The sequence below is a fragment of the Acinonyx jubatus genome, chromosome A2 (assembly GCF_027475565.1).
Source record: "Acinonyx jubatus isolate Ajub_Pintada_27869175 chromosome A2, VMU_Ajub_asm_v1.0, whole genome shotgun sequence".
In the NCBI taxonomy this organism is placed as follows: domain Eukaryota; kingdom Metazoa; phylum Chordata; class Mammalia; order Carnivora; family Felidae; genus Acinonyx; species Acinonyx jubatus.
The window spans coordinates 86,293,959-86,318,973 of NC_069383.1; the positions used below are offsets into that span (position 1 = coordinate 86,293,959).

At 38.8% G+C, this 25,015-nt stretch overlaps 2 protein-coding genes across 5 annotated transcripts in view; one reads left to right on the top strand and one right to left on the bottom strand.

Annotated features, from left to right (window-relative positions):
* The window catches only part of FBXL13 (F-box and leucine rich repeat protein 13), a 208,570-nt gene that overhangs the window by 75,623 nt on the left and 107,932 nt on the right, over positions 1 to 25,015 (bottom strand). For all 4 annotated transcript variants that reach the window (XM_053218586.1, XM_053218585.1, XM_053218587.1 and 1 more), the window contains 3 exons: positions 16,985 to 17,037; positions 12,999 to 13,099; positions 3,740 to 3,869 (listed from right to left, as the gene is read on the bottom strand). In XM_053218586.1, coding sequence (XP_053074561.1) covers positions 3,740 to 3,869; positions 12,999 to 13,099; positions 16,985 to 17,037 — 284 coding nt within the window. The remainder of the gene's footprint in view (positions 1 to 3,739; positions 3,870 to 12,998; positions 13,100 to 16,984; positions 17,038 to 25,015) is intronic.
* LRRC17 (leucine rich repeat containing 17) overlaps positions 278 to 25,015 on the top strand; it is a 34,795-nt gene continuing 10,057 nt past the window's right edge. The window contains exons 1-2 of the mRNA XM_015069739.3: positions 278 to 3,799; positions 19,810 to 20,716. Of these exons, the coding sequence (XP_014925225.1) occupies positions 19,945 to 20,716 (772 nt within the window). The 5' untranslated portion in view covers positions 278 to 3,799; positions 19,810 to 19,944. The remainder of the gene's footprint in view (positions 3,800 to 19,809; positions 20,717 to 25,015) is intronic.

Consider the following 25,015-nt stretch of genomic DNA (forward strand, 5'->3'; position numbering starts at 1 on the left):
TAGGGGTGCCTGGGTGGCTGGTTGAGCGTCTGACTTCGGCTCGGGTCATGATCTTGTGGTCCCTGAGTTCGAGCCCTGCGTCGGGCTCTGTGCTGACAGCTCGGAGCCTGAAGACTGTTTCAGATTCTGTGTGTCTCTCTCTCTCTGACCCTCCCCCATTCATGCTCTGTCTCTCTCTGTCTCAGAAATAAATAAACGTTAAAAAAAACTTTTTAAAAATGGTAGGTTATAAATATAACACAATATAGTATAATATAATATAATATAATATAATATAATATAATATAATATATAGTTAAATAAAATAAGATATTTATGGAATATTAAATAAAAGATATGTGTACTATCTAATCCACTTTAGTTTAAAAGAAGTATAGATGTGCATAGAAAAAGACCAGAAAGCCTTACCCTTATTATTTCTGGGTGGTGAATTTTTAGATAATTTAAATTTTTGCTCATTTCTCATATTTTTGTGTTTAACATGTAAAAAGAAAAAAAAGCAAAGGTTTTAAAAAATGAAAAAATAAAATTCAAAGTGACAAGTATATTGTTAGAAGTTTGCAATGTATGGTGTAAGAGCTCACTGGAACGGCTTTATCCTGATTTAGGGCCAAGTGAGCAGAGATTTTTTGAGAAGAAACTGAACAGAGGCGTCCCCTCAGTCACATTAAAGATGAGGACACACAAGTGTATATGCAAGTGCTGGTATTTGTTAGGAAATCAGTCGCATTACTTACTGCACCTATAGTGTTTATCCAATCCCAAAAGCATTCAGAGTATTTCTAAAACATGTGTAATCGATTTTCACTTTTCTTTGCAGTTCTCCATTATCCATTTATGTATTTTTTCCAACAACTATGGTTGAAATACTTCCACAGTATTGTATAAATCCATCTTTCCTTTTTGGGGGGCAGCCATGACTGCATTAAAGTTTAGCCCTTAACAGACTTCACTTACGTTAACCCAGAGCTCCTTAAGGACAGGGATGCTGTTTTATTCATCATGCGTGTCCAGCATGCAGCAGGCACAGATAACACCAGCGAAAAGCAGGTAGGTGTGAGCTTCTATTCTCAAGTCTTTTGTTTTATTAGGACCTTTTTTCTTTGGCAGATATACTAACACATGACTTCATAGTGCAAAATTCTTGTAAAAAGAAAATAGATTTTAGTTTCCAAGCAGAGAACCTGGGAAATCTGTGAATCATCGATTTTCCTGCTTTGAAACCATTTTTGTGCCGCCCAGTCAATACAAGTAGGCCTGGGAGAGTGAAACTGTCCTCACACCCAGAGCTGGGGAGGCAGACAGAACCTCCCCACAGAATTTAACACATCCCTCGGAAGCAGTAACATCCAAGCTTTCCTCATTCTTTCTGAAGCTAGAGCAGCAGCTCTATCTGCTCGTAGGAGATCTGTGCTTACTAATGAGCCCATTTCTTACTCTCAGTGAACCTGAAGGGGCTCGGTTTCAAATGGCACAATTTCCAGTGACTGAAACAGTGTCTGACACCTGGAGTTAAATCTCTGTTGAATTATAAAATAAACAAATGGAAGTGAAAGACAGATGAACAAAAGAAATTAACATTGCTTTGCATAGCACTGTGAAATACTAACTTCACTGTGGATTGAGATGTACAAATTAAGGGCCAGTCGGGGAAAAAAAATCTATTCTTTATACATTCAGACCAAACTTAAATACCCACCGAGGACAGGCAGGCCATGCAGTTAATTGGTAGGTGTGCATGTGTGGACGTTACCGAGTGGAGGAGAAGCCAGCACACGCCATTTCAAGGGGACGAGGCTGACTCAGTTCCAGCCCTTTGTTGCCATATGGCGATGTAGGCCCAATTTCGTTAGTTTTTCCAGTTTTTTAAGAGAAGCTTGGAGTCCAGATTTCTTTATGAAAACTCCAGAATTTAAAATGCTGGCTCAAAATTTAAAAGTAGATAAACTGTATCTGTGAGTTCTGCATGTATATCTGGCTAGAGTAGAGGCACATTGATTGGAAACCTCTCATTTTGACTTTACTGTGTCTGAGAATATTTATCCTTAGGGACATGTGCATGTGTGTTCATGTGTTTGTGTATGAACTGTATGTTGTCGCCATTACCTTGTGGAAACTGAGAAGAAGGAGGTAAGTCACACTGTGGGGAGGGTTTTTAAGGACTTGGTTAGCTGGTGGAAAATAGTGGAGGATGTATCTTTAGAGGGGAGAGCAATCAATAGGATGCGTACACCCATATCGAAAGTAGACACCGACCCGCCCAGAGAGACTGGAAGATACACGTGCTACTACCCTTAATGATTATGTATCAAAGGATGGCTCCCAGGTCCTTGAGGGAGGCGTTCCTGGGTTGTAACACTGGCAAGAAGCTTTTAAAGAAGTTTCTATCTATCTCAAGGAGAGCAAAGAAAGAATGACCAGTTTCAAGTTTTCTAAAAGAAATGCTCTAAGGGAGGTCAGGGACCTAGAGTCAGGAAGAAGCCGGTCTGAAGTCGAGGGAAGCTGGAGAGAATGGTAAGTCCGTCTCTTGTTGATGTTTAGCAAGCTACACACCAGTAGGTCAGAAATAAATGTAAATTCTAGATGTTTCAACTCTAGCTCAGAGCCCTCCCCTCCTTGCCCCCACATCCTCCCTACTGCCTAGTGTACCAGGGTACCATGGGATGCCAGTGACGGTGACTAAGTTCTATCCATTTAAGCACTTAGAGGAGAAGCCCATTGTATGCCTAAATGCCCTCCAGGGGACTCTGCCTGCCTATGTAGGTACCAACAGGTGCTTACAACTGCCCCAGTACCCTGTGCTTTCACCAGCTGGGCAACCTTGGGAGCCTAGCCTCTGCATTCCTAAATGGGCACAATAAATACCAACTACACAGCATTTGTAGTGAATCTGGTCTATGTGAGGCACTCAATATGGTGCCCGGCATATAGTAACAACTCAATAAACAGTAACTATCAAGGTTTCAGCCAGTTCTCATCTGTGCAATTGTATTATTTCTGTAGAAGGAGGAACATACATTAACAAAATACCTAGAGAGGTGAAAGAAAAGAAGTTAAAAGAATAATGACTTAAATCTGCCAAAATCAAGAAGAAACTACCAGTGAGGCAGTAACTGTTTGCAAAGTGCCATGACCTACCCTCCTCAACTCCACCGATTTTCTACCCAATTTTCCTTTACCTTGTTCCCTCAAACTAAAGTATTTCCCTATGTACATCTCAAATCTCCGTGTTATTTAGCCCAAGGATACAATGCAATTTTAGAAATTACAACCTTTGTTGTATTTCCTTTCTTACATTTAGAACTCGCAGCATTTGACCCAATACCCATTTATTTTTTGAAAGCCCATGTGGGAGCTAATTGACTTTCCAGGAAGTTCTTTGCCAATCCTCCCCCAAAAAGGTTTCTCCTGTGTTTGTATCTGGTAGCAATTCTACAGTTTTCAACATTTGGAACTCTGGTATTATAATTGTGCTTGAAGTATCTACACAGAAATGGTCTGTTTCATCATCCCCTGAGCTCGGCCTGTGTGTGGATGTGACATTCCAGTGGAAGGAAGCCAAGAGCCTATAGTAGCGATCCTGGGGAAAATTTAAGCAGCTGTGGCTGTGTAATTCAAAACCTCTGAAAAGTGTGCTGCAGTCCGTGCACAGCATTAGTATAACATGAGGGCTGGATGTAGCCCGTCCTCCGGAGGACTTCCTTGCCCGCTGCAGGAAAGAGAAGATTGAAAGACAAACCTGGGTGCAGCCGGAAAGGTCCAAATAGATGAGCTTGTGGCATCCATCCCCTAAATTCAGGTACCGTAATCCTTTGTCTGTGAACTTTTTGCAGTAAGCCAAGCTGAGATTCTGTAAGTTGTGGAAGTGCCTGAAAAGACAGGACGAGAAAAGAGAGGAAGGAAGGGGATTAAACTTGAGTCGTTTTCCACATCTTTCTTAAGCCACTATGACAAAGAGAAGTAAAACTCTAAATTAATCTTTTCTCCTTGCAGATATTCAACAGTTGGACTTCATTGTTAATTCTCTTCCTGTTATGTAAAGGAGATTGTAGTAGTATGTCAGATAATGCATAATTACATTTTAGATGAAAATAAAGATTTGCCTCGATTTTTAAGAAAGCTAGTTGGGATAAAGCTTTGGGGGTGGGGGAGATTTGTGCATTCATATTGTTTGGACGTTAGTTTGTGTTCAAAACCAAAGTTACAGAGTTTGCATTATTGTTGCATTTAGGTTTTATCTTTGGAGCACCAAAACAATGTGCAAAATGTCTAGAAGGACAAACCCTTTGTAAACATTTAAATGGCGATTAACTGTTACATGACAGTGAGGACTGGGGGCAGAAAGGAGGCAAAGTTAAACATAACAGGCTCTTAAAATGGACATGATTAGCAAACAATTTGAAATAGACATTTGAATATGCATGATTTCATAAGTAACAGTTTCATATTTATAGTTAAAGAAAGACTAATTGATAGAGCTTAAAAATGGGTTAAAAAGAACAGTCTGCAAATGAGTTGGGCAACACATGAGGGGAATAAACACTACATCAGAGGCTATCTGTCTCACTGGAGTTCAAACAGATTAAATGTGGCATTACCACCATGACCAAAATGATCGCTTCCAGAAAAAAAAAAAAAAAAAAAAAGAGGGTAATTAAGATGAGCCTGTACTACCCGGCAAGGGCTTATAGTTTGAGGACCTTCTGTGGACAATTTTCCAAGCCTTCCTAAGCCTGGCATTTTTTAAAAGTGCAAGAACTCCCACTGTTGCCGAGTCTTGTAATGGAATTAACAACATGCTCTTGGTTTGTGATCCGCACCAGTTTAACACCAAGTTGGAAAACAAGAACAAAAAAATGGAAGAAGATGCCTCTCTGTCCCTCAAAAGCCCACAAATGACAAGTGAAATTTACCTTCACATAAAATTGGGAAATAAGATATGTGAGCATTGACAGTTAATCAGATTGATTACTAAAGTTTGAAAAACTCATCTATATGATATAAGGATTCCCATTGCATAGTGATTTATTTGATGCAGAACACACATTCCCCTCTAGCAATGGCTGTGTCCATGAGATTCAACAGAACAAAGAGGGACGCCATCTGGATTCCCCAGTGGCTGTGGGCAGGGCCATGGAGCAGAACGCAGTACTAACATCCCAAGGACACGTCCCCTCTCCTGGGGCCCTTGAGTTAACGAAGATGTATGCCAAAGTTTTGAAAATGCTTGATCTTCCTCTCCCTGGACGGGTACCCTTGTGATTCAAGAACAGCTTTCTTGGGGTGTGTGGAGGGTGCAGGGAGGATTGTCATTTCTAACAACACTTAAGCTCTCTAATTTGGAGGAGGGAGCCTGTGGCACACAGCATAACACAATGGAAAACACACACAGTTTTGGAATCGGACCAAACTGGTTTCAAATTTCAGCTCTAACACTTATTGCAACTTCCCTAACCTCTCAGAGATTGTTTCTGCATCTGTTAAGTGGGGATTATAATATGATGTCTTTTCTTTCTAAACCCTGACCAACTGTGTCCAGCTTTTCTGAACCTCAGTTTTCTCATCTGTAACATGGATGTAATTCTATCTGCTATTTCCTCTTAGAAGTATGACAATTCTATGAGAACATAGATGTAAGAGGATGACTTCTGATGATTAAAATCAGGAGGTAGAAGCTTTAAAATATATGGGGTGCCTGGGTGGCTCAGTCGATTAAGCGTCTGACTCTTGATCTCAGCTCATGGTTCATGAGTTCGAGCCCTGTGTCGGGCTCTGTGCTGACAGTGTGGAGTCTGCTTGGAATTCTGTCTCCTCTCTCTGCCCCTACCCTACTTGTGCTCTCTCTCTCTCTCTCTCTCTCAAAATAAATAAATAAACTTAAAAAATAAAACAAATTTCAAAAATAAAATAAAAATATGTATTATTGTTATTACTAATTCAAATGATAACGTATTAATTGTTCTTATGAAGTTTGTTGGGTCTTCTTTCATGTAATGGAATGGGTACTCATCTGACAAGGTGGTGCACACTACTGATTCCAAGGGTTTGGGGGAATTTCCTATGACATCTACACCCTCAGTTTGGTCAAGGTTTAAAGTCCTATTTAATCCGTTTGAACTCCAGTGAGATTGATAGCCTTTGACGTAGTTTTTATTCCCTTCGTGTGTTGCACATTTTCAGACTGTTCTTAACCCATTTTTAACCCCTATGTCAATTAATCTGTCTTTAATTATAATAATGTAACTGTTACTGACAAAATCATGCATATTCAAATATATTCAAATCTAGTCCAAAGCTGTTGTTTGATTTTTTTTTAACTCCTCGTGATCAGTTAACAAATACTGTAAGTAGGAATTGACTGAGGAGTTCTTAACTTTTTTGTGTGTAACAGATACCTCTGGGTCTATGGACCCTTTATTAGCATAATGTTTTTAATACGTAGAATAAAATACTTAAAATTACAAAAGCAGCTCATTATATTGAAAGATATTATTATCAAAAATTTTTAAGGATCAAATGAGTAGAATAATAATATATGTGCTTCTTTATTTTTAACATGTTTATATTATATATATATATTTGTTATGTAACATATGATATCATATGTTAATATTAAATAACAAATCTAGTGGCAGGGCTAATAACTACCCATGGTTTTGAGGGGGCGATGAATGTCAGTGATACTTTGAGATAACTATAACAACTATAGTAAGAAAATATTTCAGATTTTTATGGGTAAAAGAGTCCCAGGAACTGCTAGTGCTATTCTGATTTTTCACTTACATTTCAGTTAGAGCTTAGCAAAAACGGGGATGATTTTTCCCCCATCAAAACTTATGGAACCTCTGAATTCCATCCTTGTTCCTTGGGGGATCCACTGACCCCATGTTAAGAACCTCAGATTTAGCAAAAGAAGTTGTTCATTGGACTAAATGACTCCCAGACTGAAAGTCTCTAGGTGGCTGTCCTCAAAGTGGAACCTCATGGGAACCATCAGTTTGAAAACCTAGCATAGGAGGAATCTTGAGTGGCCCTGTGGCCTTTCCAGGGATTTACAGTGCTGCAGACTCAGAGCTTCTGGGAATGGGAAAACAATCAGTTGACAGTGAAATCACTTGGCAAATTTTATGCAATACTGCAACTTTTTATTCTGAATTTTGGCAAAGAAATACATCCCTTACGTGAGTAAGATCTGGCTCATCATGTTCTCAACCCAGAGACAACTTGGTATTTCTAATTCCACTTTGAAGCTGTGTTTGCAGCCTGTGTTTATCTTTTCCTAATTATTTGATAACTAACTGTTTCTAATGGGGGGAGAGGTTCTCTTTGTGATTTATTTTTCTACTGCTACTATAATCTTTAAGAAATAACAATTCTTGGGGTGTGTGGGTGGCTCAGTCAGCTAAGTGGCCGACTCTTGATTTCAGCTCAGGTCCTGATCTCACGGTTCGTGGGTTTGAGCCCCACATCTGGTTCTGTGCTCACAGTGTGGAGCCTGCTTCGGATCCTCTGTCTCCTTCTCTCTCTCTCAAAAATAAATAAACATTTAAAATATTTTTAAAAATTTTTAAAAATCACAATTCTTACAGAAACTACAGAGATCACATTTTTTCTGTTGGCTTTTTTCCATTAAAGAATTGAGGTCTTCTGTATTAGATCACCAATACCTGAGGGCATTACTGTTGGAAGGAATGTAGAATTCTGTATTTAAACAATGATTTCTCTGAAAAAATCACCAAGACAAGGTCTAGTTTGTAAAAGAGAAGATTTGCAGGTAGTCTCTTTTGATTTAGTGCTGGGCTCTTTAGTTTCACAGAGGCAGTTTTGCATAATAGGATCCCTGCAGAAATCCAAATGCAGTGTTTTGACCTTATTCATAGACTAGATCTTGAGGATGTACAGTCAAGGAAACAGCTTACTCTTTCTGCCCCACTCAGATGGGTAAGACCATATAACCTGAGACCACCTATGTGTAAAGAAATTTCCAAGCCATTTGAAGGGACTATGTGAAAAATAATTAAACACCATGCCACTACAGCACATGACACTCCATTAAAGAGCAAAGATCATAATAGCTTTACTCACTACTATATGCCCAGAATGTCCCACACACGGTAGTTGATCAATGCATGGTAAAAAAAAAAAAAAAAAAAAAAAAAAGTGAATGAATGTTGCTGTTAGGATTCAGGGAAAGGAGAGATCAATGTGGAATTGTGGTAGATGGTATGACTCGAGGTATAAAGGCTATGGCTTAGCAGAGAGAAGGAGAAAGGAATTCCATCTATAGAGAAAGAGAAGCTTGCAGCAATCCAGATGACCAGAGTTAAGGGCTTCCCTTGGAAAACCAGGGCAGATAGGCTTCATCACATAATGTTAAGGACTTATACAGGAGAAGTTTGATCAATGTTAAAGGACAGTAAGGGAAGAGTCTAGACCTTCAGCATGTCAAAGACATGATAAGACTATCATTTCAGGATGATGCCTCTTACAGCGTAAGAAAAAAATAGATTGAAGGGAAGAGAGACCAAGGGTGAACCGTAGGGATGCTAAGCCAGAGGAGGCGCTGAGAGTGCCACCTAGGTGGTGGCAATAGGAGTAAATGGAAAGAGTTCGATTCAGGAAATATTTAGAAGCAAAAATGTCCTGGAATGGGCATGAGCTATGAGCAGCCCTCATTTTCAACTTTAGAAAATGGAGCAGGTCCCCAAAGAAGTGAGGAAAAATATTCAAATAAAAAGCTGACAAATCAATGTTGTCAAGAAGGGCAAACAAATTATATTTTTCTTCTGGCAAATGATTTCTTTGGAAAGAAATACTAAAGGCAACTGGGGAGAGAATGACAACAGCACACAACATTTCTCTGGTTATTTATAGTTTAAAGAACACTTTTGCATTCCCAAACATATTTGAAACAATGGAAAAACAGAACAAAAATAGGGAATCATAATGAAATGTATTTTTATCATAGATAAGAAAGTCAGTGTACATTTTTTTATATGACAAAAATCATCAATATCAAGTATATTTTTCGTGATTGTTCTCCCAGTCACAAGAACTACAGTTAAAATCAAAACAAAATTCTCATTTTGGGTCCTACCTATTTTTTTTATCTGTTGCCCACTAAAGGTATAGCTTCATTTGCAAAATAGGTGTTCCTAAGAAACTATGCACGGTTGTAGTATTATATTAATTTTCCTAAGAGAAAAAATTATCTCCAAGTATGATATCCCAAATCATCTACTTCATAAATTCTGTTTTTCCCATAGGGATTTAATGGATTTTGTAATATATTCTCTCTCTTTCTGTACACACACACACACACACACACACACAAGCATACATGTTCTCTCTCTATATATATATATACACACACACACACACACACAAGCATATATGTTATCTCTCTCTGTATATATATACATATATATATACACACACACACACTCATACATGTACATATATACATATGCATATACATCTCCCTATGGAATTCCTAAAGAAAAGTATTGAGTGATATTCTATATTGCACCTTTTAGAGCACCTTTTAGAATTCCTGAAAGGGTCAGGACCCTCCACAGTAGCATCACTGGAGCTGGCTTGCACCAGCCCATGAGAGCCAACTATTAGCATTTCTTTCCAACTCCACATTCAGTGACATCATGTTGGTAGCTTAAAATTGATCATGGTGGTAGTATTTACACCATGGAAATCAGTAAATCTTACAAATCAGAACATCCCCTCAACCCCTACCCAAACTAGTTATTAAACATTTATTGGAACCCAGCTATCCTTGGAACACACTTTGAGAACTACTGATATGGAGAATGCAGTATGTTGAGGAAATGTATACAGAGATAAAAATGATGAGAGAGAAGATGACAGCTTTGAAGGACAGGAATAAAAATTCTATCTGAGAATAAAACAGGATTCTTAAGACAAAACCTGAACAAATGGAATAGAAGCATTAAAAAGGAAAATGCCTTCCTTGCCTGAGAAAAGATCTAAGTTTTAATATTCAAAAGGTTTACTATGTTCCAGGAAAAGTTAATCGAAAGAATACAATTAAGCTCGGATAATGTTCTTAATTTCTCAGTAAAAAGGAAATTCTTGCAAGCGTATTGACAGAAAAATAGGTTTCCAACAAAGGAACCAAAAAAAAAAAAATCAAGCTAGCTTTACACTTCTCTTTAACCTGAAATACCAAAGATTATGTGGCAATGTTTGTAGGTTTTTAAGAATATAGTAAGGGACATAATTCAAGAGCTATACACCAAGAGAAGTTGTTGTTCACCCTTCAAGACAAAAGAAAGTCTTTTTCAGAAAGCAATGGCTAAAAATCTAACATTTGTTTATCTTTCTCAATAAAGAGGTTTTAAAACTATATGTCCAGTCATCATGAGATGAATCAAAGTCAGAAATAAAGATTAAGGAAATTGTGGAACAAATGGACCATCAATGAATGGCAAACTTAGAGGTAGGACTCCATAATCATAAATATCATCACAATATTCAGCACAAACGTGAAAAATCAATATTGAAAGTAAGTTAGATGATTACCAAAAATCACAAATAATATGTGTTTATGGACAAGGGGGTGGAAGTAGAGAAGCATCAAGTTCAAGGGAGAATGAAAGAGTATTAGATCTCTAACCAACATCATTGTTCCGTCACAACTTTGATAACTGAAGAAATGCATATTAAAAGCATGTTTTTAAAAAAAAACATACACATAGCCACTAGTTAGAATACAGAACAGAATGTGCACATACCTCTGAAATACATTAAGATTATAAAAGTAAACAATATAGTTTACATAGCAAAAGGCAGAAACATTGATATAGTACAGTAACATAAAAAATCAAAAACAAAGCAAGATCATAAAAATAAAACCATACACTCAATTTTGAAAGGAAGTATTACTCGTAAACTATCCTCTTAAAAAGGCAGAATGAAAAATTTTAAAATAGAAGTTAGCTATGTGCTTCATATAAAAGGCAAACCTAAAATACACCAACATATAGATTAAAAATACAGGGATACATAAAGTTATTCCAAAAAACCATAAGCAAAAGAAAATAAAGATGACTATATTAATAGCAGATAAAAAAGAATCTGAGGCAAAGAAACATCAACCAGAATAAAGAATGTAATTTTATGTGAATAAATGCTATAATCTCTATTGAAACCTGCTACTTATTAATCTTTATATATAAAATAAAAATATCAAAATAAAGAAGCTTGATTCTAAAAGACAACCAATGTATCACTATTATACTGTGAAATATCAAGAATTCATACATATAATCACACACGTAGAAATTTTGTTCTCTAAAAGAAACTCTCTTGTTTTAAGCATTCATGGATGATTTACTAAAATTAATTATATAAACTGGTCCACCAAGAAATCTCAATAAATTCCAAAAGGTAGAAATAATTCAGCCCACATTTCTTGACCACAGTGTACAAAATTAGAAATTAAAACCAGAAGCCTAATCAAAGAAACTTCAACTACTTGGAACCAAAAATTCTCTTCTAAATAATTATTGGGTCAAAGATGAAAACAAATGTGCAACAGTTTACAAAATGAGAACAATACTTATTAAATCTTACAAGCTTTGCCTATATTCTTATTCAGAGGTAATTTCATATTAAATCTTACAAATGAAAGAAATCAATGAAATCTTACAAATGAAAACATTAAAAGGACACTTGTACCTTGTACCCAAGTCCAAAAATGACAATTTGGAAAATATAATGAGAAATTAAAATTAAAATTTAATTAAAACCAACAGTCAGAAGCTTAACCGAATGAGCCATCCAGGCACCCCTTACAACTCTGAAAGTGTAAAAAATATTCTTAGCTCATGGACTACATTAAGTCAGGCTTTGGACCACACGAGTCATAGTTTGCTGAACCCTATTACATTGTTGCCTCATTTATCTACCAAAATAAATTCTAGATTGATTATAGATTTAAGTAAAAACAAATCATACAAGAAAAAAATAATAAATGACATCAAACACCTGGAAGGAAGAAAACCTTTATTTAAAAGTTTAAAAGTATCAGAAGAAATTTCAAAGGCAAAATTTGATAGATTTGACTAAACAGACTTGACTAAAATATGGAAACTCAATTAATGGGATAAACAGAAAATATGTTACCACTTTTTTTAGGCTTACACATTTCTAGAAAATGATCAGAGACAGAAGATAAGGAAAATAACCACCTAGAATTTTCTCTAGCTTTTTCAAATGCTTTGCTGTTATTTTTCAAAGAATCTCAAAAAGTTATATTCTCAAAAATAATTTATTCTTTCACAATAGTTTGAAAAAAATGTTTTGAATGTCTCCCAATATGATTATCTTCTCTTCCTGATTAGTATTTCCTTGGTGAAAATAAATAATTGAATGACATAAAATTTGAATATCCTGTCAACTTTTGGTGATGTCTTGTAGTCTTCTGTCCCTTCTCCTCCAACGAAGCACTAGCTGAGGAGATGCGACATTTGTATTCAGCCCATAGATCAAAAACAACTCGTATCAGATTTCCTGGAGGTGGTGGAGGTCCCAACAGGTAACCAGAGCATGGCAACAGGGAATATGGGATCACAGTGTTCAAGGTCAAAGAAAGGAGGGCACTGGTGTTCTGTTGTCAAGAAGTCCAGACATGGGACTGGAATTTAGAAGCCAGGCTCCATTGCCCAGGAAGGAGGACCAGAAAGAGACTGGCAGAGCCTAACTCAAGCTACTGGGCACATTGCTATAAGAGTGACACAGAAATGTTGGCCAAGCAGAGGACCAGTTATTTAATCTGGGCCTGCCCAGGAGGGAGAGAATAGGTACCAGGTTGGGGACTTGAAACCAGCAGTCCTGTTACTAGATTAGTGGTGACATGATGGTGGGGTGCTAGATGGTTAGATGGTGGGGAGTGCTGGAACAAGCCAGAACCTGGAGGAGCATCGCTATTTTAAGTATAACACCTATAACACAAACATTACCTCGGCAGCAGTCTCATGGTCCTGTTGGTGATAATTGTGTTAGATAGATTGAGGTACAGGACTCCAGGACAGCCTTCAGAGATGTATCTCATTGATTCATCCTGCATAAAAACAGAGGGAAGAATCTTATCAAAGTCTAACAGGGGATGCCTGAATGACTCAGTCGGTGAAGCATCCAACTTTGGCTCAGGTCATGATCTCACGGTTCATGGGTTCGAGCCCCGCATGGGGCTCTGTGCTGACAGCTTGGAGCCTGGAGCATGCTTCAGATTCTGTGTCTCCCTCTCTCTCTGCCCCTTCCCCACTAGTGCTCTGTTTGTCTCTCAATCTCTCTCTCTCTCTCTCCCTCAAAAATAAATAAACATTTTTAAAATTTTTTTTAAAAAGTCTAACAGGCTCTGTTATTTCCCCATGATCTCTCTACTATCTATCTCCCTGCTCCAAAAATACCATGCAAGGCTTGGTCTCTTCAATTCTTTGATATTGGTTGTAAGTCAAATTAAATAGAAGGTGATGGTTTTGTTTGAAGCTTCATTACTCTCTCCCCTTCCCCTTCTTTGGAAATCAAGTCCCATTTGATCACAGTGACACTTCGTTAAAATTTGAACCCTTGCAAGTTCAACTCTGACAGGAAATTTGAGCTTAAGTGTCAGAGTGTCAAACGCTCCTGACTCTTCAGATGCATGAAAGTGATTAAAACCTGATCTATTCTGAAATCATTCTGAAAGACAGGAATAGTAAACGTTCTCAACTGGACTTCATTAAAAGTGACTCCATATTTACATATATAAAGAAATGTGTGTGTGTGTGTGTGTGTGTAATTAAGTTTTTGTGGTTCTATTACTGAATTATTAAAACAGCTAAACAGATTCTCACCAAATTTATGGTAAGTTTGAGATGGCCTGAAGTAAAATATAGGCTACATACATGTTGAACGTGAAGTTCAGTGTTGAGGGTATTGTGGGCAACACTCTCAAAGATTCAAGAAACCCTCCCCCAGAGAGCTGAAACTGGGGTACCAGGGTACAATTCCACTATGACATAAATGAGACAGCAAAACAAATAGTGATTTCAAGCATGAGCCCTATCTTGGCATTTACAAGACCAGATCACTTGCAAGCTTTCATTGCAATGAACTCCTTCCCATATGGGTAACTACTTATAAAATGCTTTAGTATGAGTAAGTAGCAGCATGGTTTTTATTTATTTAATTATGGTTGATGAGTCTCCCTAGGGACACCGACAAGGTCAGCTCATTTTAAATATTTGTGGCACATCAGTCCTGGAAAGAATAGGCCATTGCAGGAAGAGGTAAATCGTCACTTGACTAGGGGATGTGGTTTGGGAAAGAATTCTGCATGTTCAGTATGGCCACCTCCAATACCACTAAGGATGGCAAAGGCTTATTTTCAGTGGGATCATCAGTGTTTAACGTTGTATTCCTAGCTATTTCCCAGAGTCAAGGATATTAAAATAACAAAATCATGCAGTTGTAAAAGCTGTAGTTCTGCTGTAGGGAAAGGTACAAGTACATGGCATGAGTACAAGGGCACTGTATTCTTGCCACTGCATTCAAGCTGCCAGTGATTTTTCTAGACACTCCAAACTAAAATGTGTGATTTAGATATACATGGATTGATTTAAAAAAAAGTATGCCATACAAGTTTCCCAGAGGTATGGAGAGAATAACCATAACGAGCGGCATTGTACTTTAATATAAACAAAATCTGTCTTCAAAAATGTTCATGGTACCAATCAAATATCAAAGTGGTTGTACACCTGTTGAAAGTCTCTGGCAAAAAATGCAAATGAATTGGGCAAGGAGAGGATAGAAAGCTGGTTTCTACACCCACCCTTAGGGAGGTAACCACAGAAAAGATGAAAATGTGGGGCCAGGAAGAGCAAGATAAAGTTGTCTTCTGCACCATAGAGGAATCTGATTTTTCCTTTAAGATATGGAGGCAAACCATTTACTGGATTTTCCTGTCTGGCAGAGCTTGGATATCCAAAAAATTTCAGATGAATCCTATTCTCAGTGTTTAAAAGAACTCAAGTTTCAATCCCCAAACACTTGAGTACATAAACTCAAAAACTGAGTATCCTTATTGCAAAATGGTTTCTGAATTTGTCCACAATGCACTCAAATCTTTCTGAGTGTAATATATTCATAAGTCAAGTTTCTTAGAAATAAAGTTTTCTGAAAGGATGTTACATGGCTCCTTAAATGTAAACCTGTCTCCCCAGTCTATGTCTCAAAGCGAAAAACAATAGTAAAATGTAGCTGGATAAAATTATCAGCCCTGTATAGTATTAGACTCCAAAACTGGGAAAGACTTTGATGTTCACAAATTCAATCCGGATGGCATTGTTTTGACTTTCCTATTACAAAGCCATATTTCAAGACTGTGATCTGTTATTCAAGTGCAGAACTGAAGCTCCCTGAGGACAGGAACTGAAACTTGATTCATTTTAAGTTCCCTCTAACACCTGTATTTTATAGCGTATAAACTCCCTGTATATCTTTATATATAAAAATAAACACATCTTTAATGTAGTAGATATTAAAAATATCCACCGAATGAAACAGAAATTTGAAAGAAAGGACAATAACGATGATGCTGGGAGGTAGCAAGGAGGAGTCAAGGGTGTGGATGTCACTCTGGAGTTGCTGCTTAATGAAGCATGACACAGTCAGACTCCTCTGTTTTCACCCTGCTTCTCCCACTGTTCTTTCTGGAGATTCTTTGCTATTTCTTCTCTGTCTACTTCTAAAAGTCAGCAACGCCCCAAGTTTTACTCCTAAATCGTCTTCTCATGCCTTCTTTCTCTCTCTAGGCTGACCATATTCACTTTTGTGATGTTAACTAAGCATACGGACATGTCAACCCAAGATGGAATCTCAAGTTCTGTGCCATGTTGTCCATTACCTGCTAGATGTCTCCATACAACTCCATTCATTAAACAAATGTATAGAGTGTTTACCATGCCAAGATCTGTGCTATGTGCTATGACTACCACAAAAAATAAGACACATCTCCTGTGCTTTGGGCCCCGTAGGCTACTGGAGGAGGCAGAAACACTGTGATTAGGGCTACTTATTAGAGGGACCCAGAGGAGCTGCAACAAACCCAGCCCTGGGAGTCAGTGATGTCTTGATAAAGCAAGCAGTACCGAAAGTAAGCCTTCAAGCCTGACAAAGAGGATAACAACACCTGAGGACAAAGCGAAAGGGCATTCCATGCCAAGAGCACAGGCTGAGCAAAAGTGAAACAGCAAAGAGCAGCTTGGCTCATGCAGCAAAGAAAGCATAGCAGTGCATGGTTGCTGCAGCTTAATGTAAACGCAGGGATTGGAGCAAGATGAGGCTGGAAAAGGAGGCAAAGCCAAGAGTACAGAGGGTGTTTGAGGTAGAGCTTGTTAAAGAGCTTTGACTTTATCAACAGTGTAGGTGACGAATGTGTGTATAAATTATGGAAAATGGGAGTGAAATAATCAGATCTTCCTTTTAGAAAGTGTATGTGCTCACAGGGTGGAAGACAGATTGCAAGTGAAAGAAAAGCTTGGAAAGAAGGCCAGGAAGGAGCTGCCCTGGGTTACATGTTCATTTCTGTCTTCTTTGGCACACACCTGATAGCTGTGAAGACCACTAAAATGAGCCTATTGTCTCTACTGGGACCCAGTTTTTTCTGTCTCAGACACACATGGCCTTAAATATAAATATAGTTCATTTTTGTGTAATTGTTGAATAGTTTCCACTTTCCAGAGACTCCAACCTTGGGCATATAGCTACAGGATGAATAATAAATAGCATTTTACAAATGGGATAACATTTCTTGCCAATGTTTAACATAGTTTGCTTTTTTTCCACATTTGATCCTAAATGAGCAGACAGGCATGCATTTTGGCAAAATCTTTGTGTATTGGCACTCCAATATAGCAAGTCTGAATCTATATAAATAACAGTAAAATAAACTTCATATACTCACTGTGAGTGTTGGGCAGTCAGAGACATTCAGCTCTTGCAAATTTCTACAGAGGCCTAAATCAAACGAGTTAAACATTACTAAACAACATAGTACAAATGTTTAAACTTAAAATTTTTCCATCCTACATTCGATGCGATGTGTTCATTAGAAAACAAACAAAAATTTTGGCATGTAACTTGTTCTAAGTATATGGTTCCTTTTCCCAGAAAACCGATTCCTCCTGGCTTTAAAATTAAAATATATACACATGTTTATTATTGCTTGAGGATTACAGAAGGAAGGGGAAAAAAGAAAAGTACTACTCTGGGAAAAACAGTATATACTTAGAGCTTTGAAGAAAACCAACCTGCTTATTTTGTGGCATGGCTTTTTGCTCATTTTGGGGATTTTGTTTTCTTTTATTATTTTATTGTAAAATTTTTCAAACACAGAAAAGTGGAAAGACTTGAAGATTTGTACAATGAATATACCCATTACCAAGATTCTGTTTCTATTGCACGATATTTGCGTATCACTTCTTCACCTACATATCCATCTTTCTGTCTATCTTTCAATCCATCTTATTTTTATGCATTTTGAAGGAAGCTATAGGCATAAGGACACATCCCCCTCCTACCTCAGCATGCATATTGTAAATAATTCAGCATGCATAATAATTAATAAAATGTTTAGGATTTGTTTAGATTAGATCTACATACAAATTATAATGAATTGCAGAGAAATGGAGGACCAGAAAGGCCAAGTGTCTGATTTGCTCTAGGACCAGGGGCAACTGTACAGCTTACGGTGTCACAGGGAAGAGGACACATGTCCACAAAGAGCTGGGTAGCAAAGTGTTCTACAATCAGCACTCTGGGGCTAGACCGACAGAAAGTACAACTCCAAATCTGAGACAGAAAACAAGCATCTAGGGGAGAGGACACAAAACAGTAAAGGAGAGGAACACTTGAGGCAAAGAGGGGAAAGTCATTCTAGGTGGAGGAGACCCCCATCGAGCAGGAAAACTCCAAACATCCTGGCATCCACACTGTTACAATGAATAGAAAACACATCTGCTGCTCATAACCACTTAGCCCCACAATAATAACAACAGAAATGTTATTAATTATAAATCGATTTTGAACATTTCTTCCTTTGCCAAGAATGGACTGTGTCCTAAGTAATAAATGCAAACCAAAACCACTTTCAGAATTTAAAAGTGAAAACAATTCTTTAAAATGTACAGATCTTGGAAGTCATCAGTAATACTCGTTAAGGAAGAAAATAGATTCCCCCAACAATGCAATAACTAAATTTATGATATTAATATTTTTAGAGAATACTTACCTGAGAGTAAGTCATGCATTTAACAAATACTTATCAAGAACCTGTTACGTGGGGGCACCTGGGTGGCTCAGTCAGTTAAGTGACCGACTTGGGCTCAGGTCATGATCTCATGGTTTGTGGGTTCAAGCCCCGCTTGGGCTCTGTGCTGACAACTCAGAGCCTGGAACCTACTTTGGATTCTGTGTCTCCCTCTCTCCATGCACCTTCCCCTCCCCCACTCACACTCTGTCTCTCCCTCTCTCTCAAAAATATAATAAAACATTTTTAAAAATTAAGAAAAAACAAAGAACCTGTTATATGCCAGAAACTCTACAGGTGCTACAAGTACAGCAAGTGAACAAAACAGACAAAGGTCCCTGCCATTAGGGAGTTCACATCCTCACTGGGGGAGGCTGACAGTAAACACAAGAAGTAAAATATCTACTTTGACAGGTGGTGATTAGTGCTGTGGAGAAAAATAAAACAAAAAAAAAGAACATAGAGAGTGGCTAGCAAGTGGGAAGAGATGCTACTTGACACAGAGTGGTCATAGAAGGCTTTGCTCAGGTATTTGAACCAAGATGTGCAAGACTTGCCAAGGACAGTGCTGTTTACTTTGAGCATTTCTGTATCTCACATTCAATATGGTTGGTGATTGGGAGACAGTACAGGAAAGAAAAAACAAGCTCAGGAGAACAGCTGTTGGGGACCTACTTTTTTTTTTTTGCCCATCTCAAGGCTGTTGGAAGTATCCCTTTCATTTCTTGAATCTGATGTGCTGATACATTACGTGTTTCAGTTTTCATAACGCTAAGCCCTGAACAGTAGAGTACTACTCCTGGACCAGGTACTGTGAAGTGTCTTACGTGCATGAGCCCGTTTCATTCTCCTAGCAATACGACGAGGTATCCTCAGCCCCATTTTTTTTAAGTTTACTTATTTGAGATAGAGAGTGTGAGCAGGGGAGGGGCAGAGAGAGAATCCCAAGCAGGCTCCACACCGTCAGCAGTGAAAAGCTCGATGTGGGGCTCGAACTCACAAACCATGAGATCATGACCTGAGCCAAAATCAACAGAGGTGTAACTGACTGAACCACCCAGGCACCCTACATCAGCCCCATTTTACAGATTCTGAAGTTGAGGTTAAATAACTAGTCTGATGTCATATAGTTAAGCAAGCAGGAGAGTCTTCATTGAAACTCAGGGGCCAAACCCTTGGCCACTAAACCAGACAAGTGGGAGGGTGCACTCACCACTGTTCAGGATGTCCCTTTATCAATTGCAATGTCTTTGCTTAAGAGAAAAGCAAAAAACTTATTGTGGTGATCATTTCACAATATATACAAATATTGAGTCATTATGTCACACACCTGAAACAAATATAATGTTATATGTCATTTATACCGCAATAAAAAAATATACATATAAAGAAAACGAATGTTTTTTAAAAAGCTGCTACTATCTGTTAATAACACAATGTTCACAGTGGTTCTTCAGAGATGTTTTTCTCTTGCAACCTAGGGACTGCATCGGACCTCAGCTGGGTCTCATCGTTCCGAATTGCATTAGTTAAGATTACCCAAGCTTGCATTTCAAAGGAATACTTTCATCGTTCCCTCTGTCACCCCAAGTAATTGGGGCCAGCTGGATGTCAGGATGCGCGTGGTTACGGTGGTAATTCTGCTCTTCTTTTGTAAAGCCGCGGAGCTCCGCAAGGCCAGCCCTGGGGGCTCGAGAAGCCGAATGAATCATGGCCGGGCGGGTGGGAGCAGGAGAGGCTCCAACCCCGTCAAACGCTACGCGCCAGGCCTCCCCTGCGAAGTGTACACGTATCTTCACGAGAAGTACTTAGATTGTCAAGAAAGAAAACTAGTTTACGTGCTGCCTGACTGGCCTCAGGATTTGCTGCATATGCTGTTAGCAAGGAACAAGATCCGCATACTGAAGAACAAGATGTTCTCCAAGTTTAAGAGGCTGAAGAGCCTGGATCTGCAGCAGAATGAGATCTCCAAAATTGAGAGTGAGGCTTTCTTTGGTTTAAATAAACTTACTACTCTCCTCCTGCAGCACAACCAAATCAAAGTCTTGACAGAGGAAGTGTTCATTTATACGCCTCTCCTGAGCTACCTGCGTCTCTATGACAACCCCTGGCACTGTACTTGTGAGATGGAAACGCTTATTTCAATGTTGCAGATTCCAAGAAACCGGAATTTGGGGAACTATGCCAAGTGCGAAAGGCCACAAGATCTAAAAAACAAAAAGCTGCGGCAGATAAAATCTGAACAGTTATGCAATGAAGAAGAAAGGGAACAATTAGACCCGAAACCCCAAGTGTCAGGGAGACCCCCAGTCATCAAGCCCGAGGTGGACTCGACTCTTTGCTACAATTACGTGTTTCCCATACAAACGCTGGACTGCAAACGGAAAGGTTTGTAAGTTTCTTAGTTTTTCATTTTCGTGGACGATTAAAAATGCTCTTTGAATCTTATCACCCTCCCTACACTCCACTGTGCCTTGGGATTTCTGGTGGAAATTTCCCGGTGACAATGGAATTTACTGCAAGCTTTTCTAGGGTTCGGACTCAACACGGTTGGGGTTTTGCGGGACAGTAGAGGAGGGTAGGAAGTATGCTCAGGAAGAGCAGCCAGTTGGGCGCTACTCTTGTTTGCTAATAAAACCTGTGGCTGTCAAGAATCCCCTTTATCTTAAATCACAATGTGGTATAATTTAGGCAGACCAGTGGGTATAAAGACAAGTCCAAATGCTGTCTATATAATGTGACTTAAAGCGAAAACATAGTGTGCGTCTGTGGGGAAATTACCTCCAGGAAAATCATGTGTAGAAGGGAACAGGTGAGAACACTGTGAGAGGGAGGCTATGTGGGATGTAATGGCGCGTCTGTACTTCTCAGAATTTGGCCTCAAGGTTTTTTGTTTTGAGAGCGAGAAAGAGAGAATCCCAAGCAGGCTCCATACTCAGTGCAGAGCTCAATGTGGGGCTCGATTCCATGACCCTGGGATCATAACCTGAGCCATAATCAAGGAGTCAGATACTCAACTGACTGAGCCACCCAAGCACCCCTGGTCTCAATGCTTGCTAAATGCTTGCTAACATCCTATATCTTCATTGTTCCCAAGTTCCCCAAAATAAAACCTAAAAGTATTGAAAGAACTAAGCTGAAAATATTTAATCCAAGAAGTATGAAGCTAAGAAAAGCTTTCCAGAATATTACCTACTTCCTGAAAAATCACTGCTGAGTTTTACATCCCACACAGTTTTGGTGTGGTGCTGCATGGGGCACATACAGGAGTAACTCATGAAATAAGAAAGTGGGAAACTTTAGTAATGCTCTTGACAGGTTAGTGAAGACATTCTCAAAGTGTGGTCTGGGAACTGCTAGTCTACCCAAGGATAACCAGCCACAGGACAGTGTCTGTTTCATTGCTGGCATGGATTAATGACTTATTCGCAAAATTCAATTAAAGCTAGATGTCACAGGATCAGGGTCACATTAAAGCAGGATGTCATTCCTTCCACTTATTTTAGGAGGTTTTGCTTTGTTTTGTTTCTTTAAGAACAGAAAGAGAAGGTTAAAAGCAACATAGAGACCCTGACTCCTTTCCAGGGAACCAGAAGCAGGAATGTGTTGACACTGAAGAGGCAGGCAACCTGAACCAGGAGAAAATTTGTTCATTTATCAGCCAAGAAGTGCACAAGCCTTGCCTCTCTGTCCCAGACTCCATAAGTGGCACCTGGTGAGAGCAAAGCACAGCCATGTGACATGGAAAGTTTTGCTTACTACAACACCCTGTGAGACGTGTATAATTTGGTGCCATAGTAGAACAATTACAGTGTCATGACCAGGGAGATGCCATGCCAGGATTCTCTGAACTGGAGAGCAACTGTTCATTAATTGAAAACCTATTCTCCAGGCACTCCACACACATGTTCTGCATAGCTTCCAGTAAGGTAGCACTATCCCCATTTACAGCTGGGAAAAATGAAGCTTAGCGAGGTTCAGTGACTTGGTTGAGGTCTCACAGGTAAGCAGCAAAGCCAAGATTTGAAGGTTGGTCTGCCTGATCATGCCATCTTCTTTGATCACATTCAAGCAAACAGCTGCCTCACCAATGGAAAGATTAAAGAATTCTGGAAAAGTCAGTATATGCAGTTTCTCTGCAGCCAGATTGGGTGAAATTTCCCTGACCTTGTTACAGTGACTACTTAGTGTTTCATGCTGAAGAACATGTCTTATTAGCAATGCCTTTGTGATGCTTAGATTAAAAACTTAAATTACAGGGGTGCCTGTGTGGCTCAGTCGGTAGAGCGTCTGACTTCGGCTCAGGTCATGATCTCACGGTTTGTGAGTTCGATCCCCGGGTCAGGCTCTGTGCTGACAGCATGGAGCCTGCTTGGCTTTCTGTCTTTCTCTCTCTGTCTCTCTCTCTCTCTCTCTGTCTCTCTCTCTCTCTCTCTCTCTTTCTCTTTAATAAGCATTAAAAAAAAATAGACCCGGGGCCCCTAGATGGCTCATTCAGTTAAGCTTCTGACTTCAGCTCAGGTTATGATCTCACGATTCATGAGTTTGATCCCTGTGTCAGGCTCTGTGCTGAGAGTTTGGAGCCTGGAGCCTGCTTCGGATTCTGTGTCTCCCTCTTTCTGCCCCTCCCCTGCTCATGCTCTGTCTCTCTCTCTCTCTCAAAACTAAAAAAGCATTAAAATTTTTTTAAAAAACTTAAATTACATATTTAAAAAACTAACACAAAGCTACTAATCCTAGACTTGGGTTAGAAAAATTACTTGATAAAGCTGAGGCTCTCCCCTCAAGCTAAAGATAATTTGCACTTGTTGCATCAGGTGATAAAGTTAAGTTTGCACAATTAAGTTCATTGATTATCTGAGAAAAATGCCATTGACACAAAATCAAAGACTTCTACAGCTAGACTGCACTGTAATTTAAGAATAGATAACGTGTTAGGAAATATCTGCCATTTTTACTGCTTTACTGCTCTTGGGCCATTCAACCCCCCCACAATGAGCTTATTTCTGCCTTTGTCTTTTCTCCCATGATATTTTTGTCTCATTTTCTTTTGGCAAACATCAACTTATAAAAACAGAAGTATTTTCTGTTTTCTTTCCTCAACTTATTGTTGTCTAAACACGACCTTCCAGATATGCCCCGTAAACTCATCCCCCTTGTGTTAAAATATACCTATTTACTGGAAACAATACACACTATGTATTTAATGATACTGACTCATACATGAAAGGACAATTCAAGTTCCTCCAAACGTTAATGACTACACAAAGGAGAGCATATGCCATTTATATTACAAAATGAAGGGCAATTTTGTCTTTTAATATCATACATATAAATTGCCTTCACTATTATTGATATAAATTTATGAATCAGTTGATAGTTTATTTTTTTGTAAAAGCCATGGTCTTGTGTCTGACACCCCCTGTACTCTCAGGTACTGCCTGGAACAGGGCTATGTGCTTTAGACTGATGATAATAACTGTGCCGCCTTCTTTGCTCTTGCAAAGGCAGTAATTTAAGCAACCTTTAAAAATAAAAATACATAAAATTAAAAATCATGGCTAGAATTCAAGTATGACAATCTGTATTTAATCTGTAATTTTCCTATTTCCATTCTATAAATAGATAACAAATGTCAAATACTAAGAATGTTCAGCAATTCATCTCTAGTTCCCTGCCAAAGAGTAGTAATACTTTTGCTTATGCTCTACGTGTTAGATACTATGTAGAATCTAAAGCCCAAAACATGCTGTCCAAGGTGGAACCAGCAGTGGTGTTAGTGAATAAAAGCTGTCTGCTAAAGGCTCTGTGTGCCTAAGACATAGCGGTTTACATGCATTATGTAATTTACTATTCAGCCTTCAAAGAGCACTATTACTACCCTCACAAAGGAGGAACCTGAGGTGTAGAGAAGGTAAGTTGCCCTTCTAAGGTCCCACAGGCAGTCCCAAGCCATTGACCACCATGCAATGTCATCTCTTCCTTCATGATTCCAGGTACATCAACCAAGAAAAATGTATAAAAGCTTTCTGGGTGCTTTCTCCCAGTACTGATTCTCCTTTTTTTTTTTTTTAATTTTTAAAAAATGTTTATTTTTGAGAGAGAGAGACAGAGTGAGAGCGGGGGAGGGGCAGAGAGAGAGGGAGACACAGAATCTGAAGCAGGCTCCAGGCTCTGAGCTGTCAGCACAGAGCCCGACGTGGGGCTCAAACCCACACACAGTGAGATCATGACCTGAGCCGAAGTCAGACACTCAAGCAACTGAGCCACCCAGGCACCCCTACTGATTCTCCTCTTAGGCTCTGTATGATATACCATGTACATGAGCACACACAGAAAACCCAAATACAGATTACCCTAACTCAGAAGTTGTGCCTTTCCCAGCTGACAGATGATGAGTCAGATGGTGTGCATAGGGCACCTAATATGTGCCAGTTTGACCACACAGACCTCAAAAATCACTAATTTTGCTTTAAACATTGGACAGCACGAAAAAGAAATAATAGCTTTATTCACTGGGGGACAGGCAGTTTGCCAACAAAATGTAGTCTTCCAAAGGGAATAAATGTGAAATTAGTTGAAAGGCATGTTTATGCCACATTGAGGTAAATGTATTTGCCAAAAAGACATGAAAGAATTGAAAACTGCATTTTTAGCTTTATGTTTACCAGAATCATTTACAATTTA